The 15329-nt window shown below is 25.5% G+C and overlaps 1 protein-coding gene across 2 annotated transcripts in view; it reads right to left on the reverse strand.

Annotated features, from left to right (window-relative positions):
• Nucleotides 1–234: 234 nt before the first annotated feature.
• LOC117174683 (valine--tRNA ligase) overlaps nucleotides 235–15329 on the reverse strand; it is a 52138-nt gene continuing 37043 nt past the window's right edge. The window contains exons 14-18 of one of the 2 annotated variants that reach the window (XM_033363981.1): nucleotides 14572–14904; nucleotides 9568–9723; nucleotides 9276–9479; nucleotides 3548–3823; nucleotides 235–529 (exon numbers count right to left, since the gene is read on the reverse strand). In XM_033363981.1, coding sequence (XP_033219872.1) covers nucleotides 314–529; nucleotides 3548–3823; nucleotides 9276–9479; nucleotides 9568–9723; nucleotides 14572–14904 — 1185 coding nt within the window. In that variant the 3' untranslated portion in view covers nucleotides 235–313. The remainder of the gene's footprint in view (nucleotides 530–3547; nucleotides 3824–9275; nucleotides 9480–9567; nucleotides 9724–14571; nucleotides 14905–15329) is intronic. The other variant, XM_033363982.1, reaches the window with a different exon arrangement.

Consider the following 15329-nt stretch of genomic DNA (forward strand, 5'->3'; position numbering starts at 1 on the left):
TTTGGATGGTCTTTTTAGCCCTATAGTAGTTTTCGCGGCCGCTTTAATTGTGTTCTGTATATTATGCCATAAGGTGTCCGGGTCTGCCTCATCGTCATTATTCTTCTTCTTCTTCTTCTTCTATTAAAAAAATTAAAATTTGAAAGTAAAATTGTTGAATTTTGATGTATCAATAACAATTCAACACTTATCATTTCTCCGTTGAGAAAAGTATTGAAAATAAATTTGCAGTCATAATTTTGAGAATCTGTTTTATTAATAAATATTACCAAACGGACCACAATTCTGAGAACTATAAATTAATCTATAAATCTCACATTTTTAGAAGCGTTTCCATAGCTTCCGTTAGTTGTTCTAATTCACCTTCGTTGTTCAGGAGCTTATCTTGATTCGTTTTTTGTACTTCTTCTGGAACTTTCGTGTTATAATCAGCTGCTGACATGCTTTGTTTTAATTTCTGTACAACTTCAGCCAATTGCTCCTCCTTCTTTTTGAGTCTTTCGAGTTCTTTTTGAGGATCAATCAAGCCCTGAATAAAATAATTCAATATGGAAATAAAAAATTAAGATTTGAACTCATAAACTTGAACGATTGTCCCTTTTAAACACTTTTGTTACCTATTTCACCAATTTTGGATATTCGTCAACTTTTTCACTTATTTTGGAAATTTTTCACTTTCTTTACCTTTTTTAACTGACAAAGTAAATTTTGATTTATCAGTTTGAAATTTAATTCTGATTTCGAAATAAAAAATTATTTTATGCTCATTTTTTGATTTTAAACATATTTTTTATTTTTTTGTAAAATATGGCTGTCGCAGCACGCACTGCTGTAGTCGGGGTAACGAATTGACCGGAAATTTAATTTGAAACAAAAAGGAATTTACTTCTGAACGCAAAAAAGTCAAGTTTTCATTATTTTAATAATTTTGTTAAATAAAAAAGAAAGTTATTTCTACCTTATCTGTAGTCGCGGATTTTTCAGATCATATCAGTTTAATTAAATCAAAATTTATTACTAAATGTATATTATTTTCCGTTATAAAAAAAAACCTTTTGGAATTTTGTTTAACCTGACTTGGAACAGGAAATTTGAGAAAAGGGAATTTCTGAGATGGAAAGGAAATTTTTAAAAAGAATTATTCAGATTTAGAAGAAAGGAATGAAAAATAATCCCTGTTCCAAGTCAGAATTTGATACAAGCAGTTTTTACAGTAAAAGTGGTATTTCAAAATATTAATATTTTTGAATTATAATTACATTTTTTTACATTGTTTGTTGCAAATTTATCTTATTTTATTTAAAAATTAAACTATTTGCTTAAAAGTTAAACTCTTTTCTAAAAATTTATTTTTGTTGGTTGAAGATTCATAATTTCAATTGAAAATTCTTCTCTGGTTGAAAACGTAACTACTTTGTTGAAAATAATTTTTTTCAGTTCCAAATTTAACTATTCCAGGAGAAAATTTAATTATTTTGCTGAATATCCGTTATTTTGTTTGTTAAGAATAAGATTTTTAACAGAAAATTTAACCATTCTATTTTTGGTTGAAAATTGATATTTTTTATTTATAAATTAGGCTAGTTGTTTGAAAATTTATGTACTTTGTGAAAAATTCGCCTTTTTCTAGGAAATTAATCTTTCTTGTTGAAAATTGATCTTTCTAGTATACAATTCAACAATTCCAGTTGAAGATTCATCATTTTCCTTGAAAATTGATCAGTTTGGTTGGAAATTAATTTCTTCAACTGAAAATTTCAATGCCCATTTGTGGTTGACCATTTATCTTTTGTGGTTCAAAATTCAACAATTTCATTGAAAATCCACATATTTTGTTAAAAAAACTATTTTATTTGGTAGAAAATGATCTTTTTTTACAAGATAATCTGCTTGTATGGAAATTCTTCTTTTCAATTAAAAATTCAAGTATCCCAGTTAAATATTTATCATTTTAGTTGAAAATCATCTTTTACGTTGGAAATAAAATTATTTGGTTGAAAGCTAAACTCTTTTGCTACAAGTTATTTTCTCTTGGCTAACGATTTATTTTAATTAAAAATTCATTTCTTTGGTTGAAATACGAGCTATTTTATCGAAAACTTCTTTTTTCTTTTGACGAGAAGGACTTTTTCCCCGAGAATCTAACTATTTTGTTGAGAACTTTTTTTTAGTGAGAATTATTATGTATTGGAACTGAAAATTTAACTTTTATTCCAGTTAAATATTTCACAATTTTATTTAAAATTAATATTTTTGTTTGCACATTTATTTTTTGACTAAAAATTTAATTATTCAATTTTTGTTTACAAAATTATATTTTTTAGTTGATAATGCATCTTTTTGGTTGAAATTTCAACTATTCCAATTAAAGATTTACAATTTTAATTGAAAACTCATCGTTTTGTGTGAAAATGTAACTATTTTTCTGAAAGTTAATTTTTTTGTGGAAAGTAATTTTTCTAACTGGAAAAGATAGTTATATTTTTAAACAAAGTGATGAATTGAATTTTGACCAAAAAGGTACATTTTCAAATAAAAAACATAATTTTTCAACTAAAAATTAAAAAAATTTAATTTGTAGCAAAAAAATGAATGTTCAAGAAAGGAGGTACATTTTTATCTAAAATAATGGAATATTCAAGTGTAATAATAGTTACATATTCAGTTTAAAAAAACAAAATAATTTTTACTCAAAAAAGAACCAAAATAGTTCAATTTTCAGCACAAAAAAATCCTTTTCATCCAAAGAAAAAACAAGTTTTTAATCAAATAATTAATATTTCTACCAAAGAAATGAATTTTTCATTAAAATCTTGAATGTTCAACCAACAAAATTTATTATAAAAAAAAAAGATTAACTTTTAACCAAGAAGATTAACTTCTACCAACAAATATAAATTTTCAACTAAAATAATAAATAATTGACTGCAATACTGGAATTTTTAACCGAAAAGAAGAATTTTTAAACAAGAAGATTAATTTGCAAAGAAAAAAATAATTTGATACCAAAAAATTGATTTTTAACGAAAATTATGGATTTTCAACAAAACAGTTGAATTTTCTACTAAGAAAAACAAATTTTCAGTTGAAAAGAATTAATTTTAAACAAAACTGATGAATTTTCAATTATGTAAAATGATGAATCTTTAACTGCAGTAGTTAAATTTTATCCCAAAAAGATGAATTTTCAACCATAAGGATTAATTTTCTACAAAAAAAAAGGCGAATTTTACACAAAGTACATACATTTTCAAACAACTAATTTAATTTCTAAATAAATAAAATAATAGATTATGATTTAATTATAGTCAATTGAGATCATCTAAAAAATCTTCTACTGTAGGTAAAGTAGAAATCATCTTTCTAAATTGACAAGAATTATTAGAATAATGAAAATTTGAATTTTTACCGGTTTTTAATTAAAGTCCCGGTCACGTCTAAAAGCCTGTAAGCTTTCTTTCCTCCCCCTCACTGGTCAATAATTCAGGCCCCATCGATTGATCGTTTGACAATCTAAGACCTATTTTTAAATATATTTAGAATTTACCTTCAGAAGAAGATGGACCTGAAGTTTGTCGGAGACAGTTAAGATTGCACAACCTGGAGGAATTTCTCCTATTTGCATATTGGAGAACGCCAAAGTTCCAATCATAGTTGAGTATTGGACTACTTTAGTATTCAAAGTCTCATCATTACAAACGATGAAGGCTTCTGTTTTTGTTTTATTTGGTAAAAGGTAAGTCGCACGTGTGGACCTAATAGTTTTAGCTACTTTTTGGGCGAAGTCGACATCTTTTTCGATTTCTTCGTTTCTCCATGGACACTTAAATTAGAAAGAAAGAAATTAGCAAGGAAATAGAAACTTTTATTTATTTATTTATTTATTTATTTAACTTAGAAAATCAGAAATAAATCAATAGAAAGAAATGAGGGGAGAAGTAAGCTAAGCGAGGAAAAAGAGAGGAGAAAAATTAGAGAAAGTAAGGGGAAATGAGGAAAGTGGATGTAGGGTAATTTTTTTTTCGGAATCTTAAAATTCGGTACTATCAGAGATTGTCGAAAATTTCCTAATTCGGAAATTTTAAACTGTCGGCATTTTTTTTAGTGATTTCAAATCGTAGATTTCAAATTATTTATGTCTTACGGTCCAATCGTAAATCGAAAAAATAAATATGAGTCAAAAAAACATGTTCTTCGAAACTCAGATATTTATTTAATAGAAAAAACTCCTTTCAAAACTTCCTGACGTTTCAGTACACATGCCTACCTTTTTCAAAGGTTCTTAAACCTGAGTTGATGATAGTTTAAATAGTCAATCAGATCAATTTTCAATAAAAAAAAAGGAACATTTCAGTCAATAGTTTTAAGAAAATTAATTAAAATTTAGTCATTTTTTGAAGTCTCAAAAAATTTTTTCGAGACTTCAATCGACTACACTACATTTTTTAAAATTGTACGAGAAAAATGTAGTGTAATCGATTGAAGTCTCGAACAAATTTTTTGAGACTTAAAAAAATGACCAAATTTTAATTAATTTTCTTAAAACTATTGACTGAAATGTTCCTTTTTTTTTTTGACTGAAAATTGATCTGTTTGACTATTTAAACTATCATCAACTCAGGTTTAAGAACCTTTGAAAAAGGTACGCATGTGTACTGAAATATCAGGAAGTTTTGAAAGGAGTTTTTTCTATTAAATAAATATCTCAGTTTCGAAGAACATGTTTTTTTGACTCATATTTATTTTTTCGATTTACGATTGGACCGTAAGACATAAATAATTTGAAATCTACGATTTGAAATCAATAAATATCAACGGTCGAAGAAAGGATTGATTTGTTTCATCAAATCATTTTACAATTTTTTTTAGTGTCGGAAATGTTCTATTTCGAATATATCATCTTTTGAGGTTTTTCAGCCATCCCCCTGAACATGCCGAAAAAGTCCTGGAATATTTTAATTCAATTTTCTTTATTTTTCATGATTTTTCAAAGTTTAAGTTAACTTTAAGTTTAAAGATATTATAAATGTTAATAACTTAAAAATATTTCCGAAAATTTATAAAATATTGTCAAACTTCTGAAAATTCTAAATAGCTTATCAACTGACACCAATTTTTCCTAAAATTTAGAAAAATAATATAAATGACGATTTAAATTACATAATTAAAATAATTATGATAAAATAACTAATTATACTGTAAATTTCGAGCATTTGGACTTATTAAAATGTTATACTTTAATTTTCAGAATTGAAGATTGAACAAAAAATGTACGTCCTATTTTTCTTCAAGCTTCAATTTATTAGCTTATGATTAGGCTTTCCTCGTGGTACAAATTAATTATCGAAGATTTTATTTCGTTTTTTTTTAATTAATAAGTAATATTAAAAAAAGCTAAGAATAAAATTATTTAAAATAATTTTTTCAGACGAGAAAACATTTCGCGAAACGAGAAGGCTGAGTATCGAATGATATTCAGAATGTTTTTAATAATTAAATAGATTAATATTTCAGTCCATTCTAATTTTAGCCAGATAAAAAAATAATGTGTTCCAGATTTATAGGATGTATCTGCAGTCTTTAAAGTGGAGATTTTTGTATTGCTGAGCATACGTCGTTTTAAATAATCTGGCCCAAATCTAATTGTATGTGTGTGGAAATGTATATTTTTTTAATTCGAGTCCGACTTAAACGATAATGTTTTTAACTGAATTGTTCTTTTATTCAACAAAATTTTATTATAATATTTGACGATCACGATCGAACGATAATTAAGCATTTAAAGTTTTGAAAGATGTCAAGAGATTACAAAATTTCTCTTAAGATTTCTGGAAAAATTAAAATTATTTTTTATTTTGAAAAATTGATTGTAAGATGATATTTCAAAACATATCAAGTTTTTGCAAAATTGTCGTAAATAAAAATCCGAACGATTTTATGGTAATTTTTTTTTAATTTTAGGGAAAATACTATCGTTTTGAAAGATATTTTGAAAGTTTAGAAATGTATGCTATTTTTTTTTAATTAGAAAAATGTGAATCTTTTTACAAGATACTCAGAAGGTTTAGAAGTTTCAAAAGATTAAATATTATTCAATTTTTTTTTAATTTCAAAATTTTTTTAAAAATTGTAGAATTTTAATAATTATAAATGATTTCTAAAAATGTTAACAGAAATCTAGAAGATGTAAAGTAGTTTTTGACACAGTACATACATTTAAATAAAAAACTAGTTTAATTTATTAATAAATAAAAAAATTCAATAGTAAATTATGATTTAATTAGAGTCAACTGAGATAATCTAAAAAATCTGCGACTGCAGATAAAGTAGAAATCACTTTTTTAATTTAACCAAAAATAATAAAAACTTGAATTTTACTGCGGTCATTAATAAATTCACGGTTTTTTCCCGGTCAATCAAATTTCGGGTCACTTACCGGTTTCCCGGTCAAGTCACCACCCTGAAAGCTTTCTTATTCCTAGGAATGCTACTTCTACTAAATTATAAATGATGTAATATTTCTGAAAATTCATTTTTAAAGATAATTTTAAAAGATTTCTAAAAATGTCGACACAATCTAAAAGATTTAGGGCAATTTTGTATTTAAAAAAATTATTTCATATTTTAGGAACAATTCGAGCCAGTTTCATAGATATTTGGAAATTCTCTTCTTGGTAGAAATTTCACAGTTTTGGTTTAAAATGCAATTGTTTGGTGGAAAATTAATACGTTCGGTTGAGAATTCAACTATTTTGTTGAAAATTCGTATTTTCTGCTTGATTTCAACTGCGATTTCTGCTAATTATTTGTTTTGTTGGTAAAAATTCAACTACTTTGTTGAAAATTGGTTTTTATGTTGTTTGAAAATGTATTTTGTTAACTGTAAATATAACTATTGCATTTTTTGTTCAAAAGGGATCTTTTTTAGTTGAAAATTCATGAAAAAAAAAGTTTTGACTATTTTAGTGAAAAATCGTGTTCTTCAAAAATAATTTTTAATTTAAAAAGATTTCAAAAAATGAAAATGTGGATTTTTTAAGATTTTGAAACAAAATTTTGAGATTTTTTAAGATTTATGAAAGTTTTCAAGTGAATAAAAAAGTTTTCTTAAAATTCACGAGAAAATTTCATACAATTTTGTATTAAAAAAAATAAATTCTAAGGGAAAATTGAGAAAAAATTTACAAAAATTTCCCATGGTTTCCTAAAATATCGAAAAAAAATATACAAAATTTTAAAGCAAAATTTTTCAGTTTTTCAAGGTTACAAGATTTTAGAAAAGCTGTAGTAAATTTAAGAAATATTTTTAAATTTTGAAACGATTACAAAATTATATGAAACGTGCAAAGATTTAAGCAAGTTATTAATAAAATCTAGATTTTTGAAGCAGATTATTAAGATATCGACATTGTATTCATTTTAAATATTATTTGTGAATAAATTTTCTGAATAATTAGCTAAATAGGGCAACTATCGTGTACTGAAATATCTGGAGTAATTATAACCTAAATAATAATTAATTAATTAAAGATAAACACATGGAAAAAATTTGATTGATATTTCATTACATTTTATTTTTTTATTGAATTTTATTCGTGCTGTAAAAGTTTAAGATATATTGGGGATTTTTAAAAGATTAAAAAACAATTTATAACCTGATTTTAAAATATTTACATAATTATCTAAAAAATTCCAAAATTGACAAGATTTCAAAAAATTTGAAACAAAATGTAGATATTTACAAGTTTTGAAGCTTGTTAAGGGTTCTGAAATGTTTCAAGTTAATAAACAAATTTTCTTAAGGTTTCTGGTAAATTTTTAATTATTTTTTATTTTAAAAAATTAACTTTAAAAGAACATTTAAAAATGATTCAAAACAAACTTTGACGCATAAATAATAATTGACCTAATGCAATAGTTCAATATTTATCGTTTCTAACTTAAGATTGTTTGAATCGTTCTAATTTATAAAATTTACAATGATTCATTCTTCAATTTAGAGCTTTAAAATGTAATACGGATTCATATTTTTAAAGCAGAAATTTTTTAACTGTCCAATTCATAAAACCCGGAAATGTACAATTTTGCAGGTTACTGGCGTTTAATGTAAAATCGTTTGATTGTAAATTTTTAAAAGGAGAAGACTGAAGAATTTTGAAAAATAAAATTTCTAACACTGTAAAATTGCCGAAAAGAAAATACTCGAAATATTAAAATTATAAAATTATAAAATTTGCTTACAGTTTACTGTATTACCGAATTGGAAAATTCCCTGATGATAAAATGGTCGAGAATTTAAAATCATACCGAATTTTCAAATTTGCGAAAAAAAAAAATCGCGACAGAAAATTGTCCAATTATAAAATATCAGACACTGTCAAATTGCCATTGACATTTCTACGAAATGTTTAATGTATTTTTTATGAATTATTGTCTAAATTTAAAGTAACAATTGACAGAAATATCGCAATGCTATTTTTTTTTTTAAATATGCATAATAGCTTTTTTTAATTATTGCTCTTATAATGACAATCTTATTCTTGTATTGTTCTTTTGCATTGAGAAATATTTATTTTCAATTATTTTTATTTCAAATTCAAACAATGATTTAATAAAAAGACATTGAACATTCAAAGACAATTTTTTATAACAAAAAATGTAATTATTTTATTTTGAATGTATAAATATGATTAATAAAAAGATTTTTTTAATTGTTTAAATTTGATAATTTTCTAATGTAGGGAATTTTTCTGTATCGGATATTTTATAATTCGACAATTTTCTGTCGCAAAGTTTATTATTTGGAAATTTTTTAATTCGGTAATATTATGAACTGCCGGAAATGTTCTTATTCGAGAATTTTCATATTCTGGAACTTTTTGTATTCCAGCAATTTTATAATTTTTGTAATTTTCTATTACGAATATTTTCTTCGTCGGGAATTTTATTTTTCAGGATTTTTCACATGTATCTTTAAAAGCTTCGATTGTATACCTATAAATTATTGAGCGTTTCAATTAAACATTTCTGAATTCAAAATGTTTCAGGCTTGAATTTTAAAAGCTTAACATTCAAAAGGGTTTCACTTTGAGTACTTTAAGTTACAGTTCAGTTATGACTACTTTAAATGAAAAAATGTCACTGTTGAGAGTTTGATTTTTAAAATTTTAACGACCGTAACAAATTTTAACAAACTGGAGAATGGACGGGAATTTTTTCCTCTGATTAAAGCGGCCAACCTGAAATATAAAAAAAATATTAAACTTTAAACTTACCTCGGAAACGGTTGGGTACGGACTAACACAAATACTGGGAAACACAAGCTTTTGACGAGGCAAGCGCTGATATAGTTCTTCGGTAATAAAGGGCATAAAAGGACTTAAAAGTCGAAGACCCACATCCAAAGACTTGAATAAAACTCGTTGCGCTGCCAATTTTTGCTCCTTGGTACCATTTTGAAAAACCGGTTTGATACATTCCTAAAAATTGAATAGAAATGATTTCAAAATTAGATTTCAGTCATTTAAAATAACTCGAAAAATATCCAATTGTTGATCGTATACTTACTAAATATACGTCACATAGATCGTAGAGCCAAAGATTATAGCAAGCAGTAGTTGCTGCATTGAAATCGTACTGAGCTATTCCTTCATCACAGATTTTCACAGCGTTGCTCACTCTCGAAAGCATCCATAAGTCAACATTTGACTCGTAACCGGTCAGCTAAAATCAATAATTTAACCAAATTAATCAAGAGATTCAATTATTTGCATATTTTCTCACAAATTATTATTATGATACACCAAAATATATTATTATACTATTCTACCATTCAATGATCATGGTTAAGACCATAAAAATCTTCAAAAATTTAAATTATACTTAGGGTGTCTACCTGATTGGGAATTTGATTCTGTGACCGGGATTTTCCTCTCAAAAGTACTAACAAGCAAATTTAAAGAGGTTTCATTATTACTCTCATTCTACGTAACAGGGAATTTTTCAAAAAATTACAATTCTGACTTAGAATAGTGAGTTTTCTGAAAGAATTAAAAATTGGACTTTGATATGGGAAATTTTCTTAAAGATTTTTAATTCTGAGTTGGAACAGAGAATGAATAAAATAAATATTTATAAAAATGCACATAGATACAATTATCCTGAATTCGACAGGGAATTTTCGAAAAAAATTATTATTCTCAGCTGCGTCATGGAATATCAGTGAAGAAATATAATTTAAAGTTTGGGACAGCGAATTTCCGTGAATAATTTTAATTTTTACTTTACGGCAGGAAATTTTTATTAAGAATTATAATTTTGACTCTGAGACAGGAAATTTTAATAAAGATATATAATTTTGATAATTGGGACAGGGAATTCCCGTAAACAATTATAATTTTAACTTTGAAATAGGGAATTTCGTAATGAATTATAATTATGTCTTGGAACAGGTACTTTTGGAATGGGAAATTTTTGTGAATAATTTTAATGCTGAATAATAAAAACAAGATTTACAAAAGTAATTCCTGTTCCAAGGCAAAATTCGATTTATAAAAAGGGAATTTACAAAAAAAAATCCCTGTGCCAAGTCAGAACTCGTCAAAGTTTGAAAAGTTCTTGTTCTAAATCAGAATCTTTAAGTTCTTTTTTTTTTTTGAAAATAAAAATTATCAGAATTTTAAACTTTCCCCTCTTTTACATTCTAGGAAAAGGGAGTTACTATATTTCATAATTAAAATAGAAAATACTCTGAATAAATATAAGTCTGACTTAAAACGGGAAATTTTTGTGAATACGTATAATTAAATAAATGTAAGACTGACTTGGAACAGAGAATTTCCGTAAATAATTATAATTTACACTTTGAGACACAGAATATTGGTAAAGAGTTATAATTTTTACTTTCGAACAGGGAATTTCCGTTAAAAAAAATATTATTTTACTTCGAGGGAATAATTTTGTACACAGAATGGGAAATAATTTAATTCTGATCTATAAAAAGAAAATTTACAAAAACAATCCCTGTTCAAAGTCAGAATTCATAAGATTTTGAAAATTTCTTGTTCTAAATCAAAATTTGTTTAAAATCGAAAATTCTTTTTTTGTTGCAAATAAAAATTTTTGAGAATTTGAAACTTTCCTTTTCCAAATTTTAGAAAAAGTTAGTTTCTAAATAAACAAGGAAATGTTCTAAATAAATATAATTCTGACTTAAAACAGGGAACTTTTGAAAATAAATGCAATACTTGGAACAGGGAATTTGCGTAAAGACTGGGACAGGGAATATTCGTAAAGAATTATCTTTTGACTTACAACAGAGAATTTTTTACATGGAACGGGAATCTGAAAATATAATTTTAATTCTGATTTAGAATAAGACAATTTATCAAAATAATCTGCTCAAATTCAAAATTACAATTCATTTACTTTCCCTTTTTATTCCAAATCAGAATTATTATTCTTTTCTGAAATTCCGTCTTCTCAATCAGAAATATTATAAATTTTTTAAAATGTTTAGAAATCCCTTGAAATCTTAAAAAATTGTTTCAAATCATTTAGATCTTTTGAACTCTTTTGAACTGACCAGGAACAATCATCAATTGATTGGGAGAAAACCGGGAATTTAAAATCATCCATCGGGTAGACACCTTGTTAATTACCAATCGGGCTTATTCTATTGATTTATAAAATAATCGAAACATAAATTACAAATCATATTCAACTTTAAATAATTGTTAATTCAAGTGCTCTACCACTTTTATTGACAAAAGGGGAATAATCTTTTCCCAAAGGAAGAAAAATTAAAAGCTTATTCAATTCGGCACCAGAGGAGCTACACAATTATGATTTGAAAATCTGATGAATTCTAGAATTTTGATATAACATTAAAAAAATGTTGCAATACTTTTTCCTTTACAAAATTATTACCATAAAGATTTTGCTGTTATTCAAACCCAATCGCTTTTATTTTTGGAAAAAATAATCTTGCAATATTGTTATTGTTCATAAGTAAAATCTTATTCTTATTTATTAAAATGGAATTAAAAGACTAATTTGAATTTAAAAAACACTTATCAATATAATTTGTAATTTAATCATTTCATTATCACCAGTGGTGAAGTCCTAGAAAGAAAAAGTAGCCTGGCGGGATTTTCCATAAACTAAGTTTTTTTGGGTACACGTTTTTTTTCTTTTATTAAAAAGGTTACTATTATATTTTTGGTTCAGAATTCATCTCGTTTGGTTAAAAATTATATTTGTTAAAAATAATTCGTTTAAACTGACAATTAAACTATTCAACTTATAGTTAATTTTTTTCATTACAAAATTTAACTATTTCATTAAAAAACTTATTTTTGTAGTTTAAAGTTAAACTTTTTCGTTGAAAGTTAATTTATTTTTTTAAACATTCATCTATCTTGATAGAAATTTAATATTTTTGGTTAAAAATTTAGCTTTTTTTGTTACAAATTCAATTGTTTGTTTAAAACATCAACTGTTGTAGGCTTAGTTGAAAATTCATATTTTTTTAGAACAAAAAGTTTATTATTTGGCTTAAAGTTGAACTAATTTGTGAAAAAGAAAATTCCATTAAGGATTCATAATATTATAGTTGAAAATACAATTATTTGCTTTTAAATTAAGTTTTATTTAAAAAATTCTACTCTTTTGTAGCAAATTCATCTTTTTGGATTTAAAATTAAATTAATTGGTTAAAAATGTAACAATTTCTTTGAAAATTCTACTTTTTTTAAAGCGACTTTTCTATTAGAGTTTTTGTTAGAAAATTCAACTATTTTTTTCAAAAGTCACCTTTTAGGGTAAAATTATAGTCTTATCTGTTGAAAGTTCAACTTTTTGGTTGAGAATTCAACTATCTTCTTTAAAATTCATCTTGTCTGGTTAAAAAGGAACTTTTTTTATGAAAATTCAAATATTCAATTGAATTTTTATTATGTATTTGTTATTTTTATTATGCATATTTTTATGTTGAAAATTCAACTATTTGTTTGGAAGTTCCCTTATTTTGTTAAAAATATAATTATTTTGGCAAATTTAACTATTTTGATAAAATCATAATTTTTGGTCTAAAATTAAACTATCAAATATAGGACGGATACATTTTCAAAATAAAATTTAAATTTTTAAACAAGAAGACAAATTTTCTACTAAAAAGGCAAATTGTCAACAAAGTACATGCATTTATAACGAAATAGTTCAATTTTCAACAAAATAGATTAATTTACAACAAAAAGATGAATTCTTAACCAAAAAGATTATATGTGTCATTCTTGGTGGAAAAATCATCTTTTCGGTTGAAAATTAAATAATTTTGGTTAAAAATTGACCTTTTTTATGAAAATTCAATTAGTTGCTTAAAAAGTTGTACTACTCTGTTAAAAATGTTTTTAAAGATTCACCTCTTAGGTTAAAAATGTCCCCTTTTTTGTTTGAAAATTATTTTTTTTTTTTTGTCAAAAATAATATTTTTTGCAATTGAATTTTTTCTGACCGTCGCTTTTTACCAAATTTAAACAAATGATTGCATCTTAATAAATTAAATCGTTAGAACTATCTTTTTAGAAAACATTTTTGAAACAAATAATTATATCTTTAATTATTTAGTTATTTTTTAAATTGGAAAGAGTAGAGCAGTAGAGAATGTTTCACCGGAAAAAATAAGCCGTCATTCATTAAAATGCAATCATTTTTCAAAAATAAGAAAGAAGCGACGTTCAGAAAAAAATAAATTGCAAAAAACATGGTTAAAATTAATGTTTTTTTTTCGTCGTGAATTTGAACATTTTTCATTAAAATAAAGATTTTTATTTGAAATTACATCAGTTATATTATTTTTTCAGATATCTAACTCTTGCCACGACAACCTTAAAAAGTAACTTTTTTAAAAAATTCGTCTTTTTTTGCTTGAAATTTTACTAATTAGTCAAATCTTAAACAATTTTTGAAAAATTGTTCTCTTTTACTAAAAATTTAATCTACTTGTTTATTAATGGAACGTTTTGGTTAAAAATCAGTATTTTTTGTTGTTGAAAATTCATTTCTTTAGGTAGAAAATCTTTTTTGGTTGAAAATTCGACTATTTTGTTGAAAATGAAATATATTTTGGCTTTAAATCTTATGAATGTAAAGTGTTTCGTATTGAATTAAATATTTTATTTCCATTAATTTTATTTAAAAGAATTTAAAGACGTAAAATCCGTCTTTGGACAAGGGATCGTCCATATATTACGTAAGACAATTTTCTTTTGTTTATATCGCTGTGTCCTTTTCAACTTGATAAAAATATTATTTTCGTCTTTATTCAAACAACAGAAAAACGTCTTACGTAATATATGGACAATCCCCAAAGGCTACGGTACTTTCGGGACCGCCAGGCCTTAAAAAAAAAGTACCCTGGCGACGCCAGGGCCCACCAGGCTTCGACTACAACACTGATTATCAGTTTTAGTTTGCATAAATAAAATCTGTTCCTAAATTTAAAATTTGTTAGCTTTTCCAATTCAAACACACAGCAGCCATTAAACCATTTTCAATAATCTAAAAGCCCACCTGAAATCCACCACCGTCTTTTTTATTCGCAACACACACAAACTGAGGCAAAATCTGTGCATTATCCACTCTAAATTCTGATCTTTCCCGATCACTGAACGTCTTTAAATGACAGAACCATCTTCTCAGATGTGGTTGACGCCTAAACTCGCTTTTGACATTGCTCAAGGCTTTGTGAACTTTAACGTCCGCTTGAGACGGAGTGTATCCATCCACGTAGGAATATTCCGCTAAATATTCATCTAAAGCATCTCGAATACATCTTTCGTTCAGCGTCGAAAGGAACCACTCGCTATCTCCCACCACCTCTGCATTTTTCCCATTCGTGCAATTCTATTACGACAGTAACAAAACAACAATCTCAACATGAACAAATTTCAGTCAAGCTTCTTCTTCAGGGTGGCCACTTCAATTTGAGAAAAAAATACCCGCTCATTTGACGATGTTCGCGAGTTTCCCCCTTGCCGGGATTTGTAAAAGGGCTTAAACGGTAAGTTAAATACGGCAAATACAAATTTTTGGTAGACCCATATTTAACACGTTATAATAATGCAATAAACAATCATTTTAATGCTTTCTTTTCACAAATAGTTTGACTTTGGAAAAAAAATTTCCAGGAAATAAAGGGAGGTACCAGCTATTCTATAATTTACCCAAATTCACAACTATTAAACTTATGTGTTTTTTGAATTAGAAAGTGTATAATCTGGACTCGAAAAGTGTGCAATGGAAAATTAATTTCATTTTTTTAAACAAAA

Source organism: Belonocnema kinseyi, chromosome 6 (assembly GCF_010883055.1).
Source record: "Belonocnema kinseyi isolate 2016_QV_RU_SX_M_011 chromosome 6, B_treatae_v1, whole genome shotgun sequence".
Classification (NCBI taxonomy): Eukaryota; Metazoa; Arthropoda; class Insecta; order Hymenoptera; family Cynipidae; genus Belonocnema; species Belonocnema kinseyi.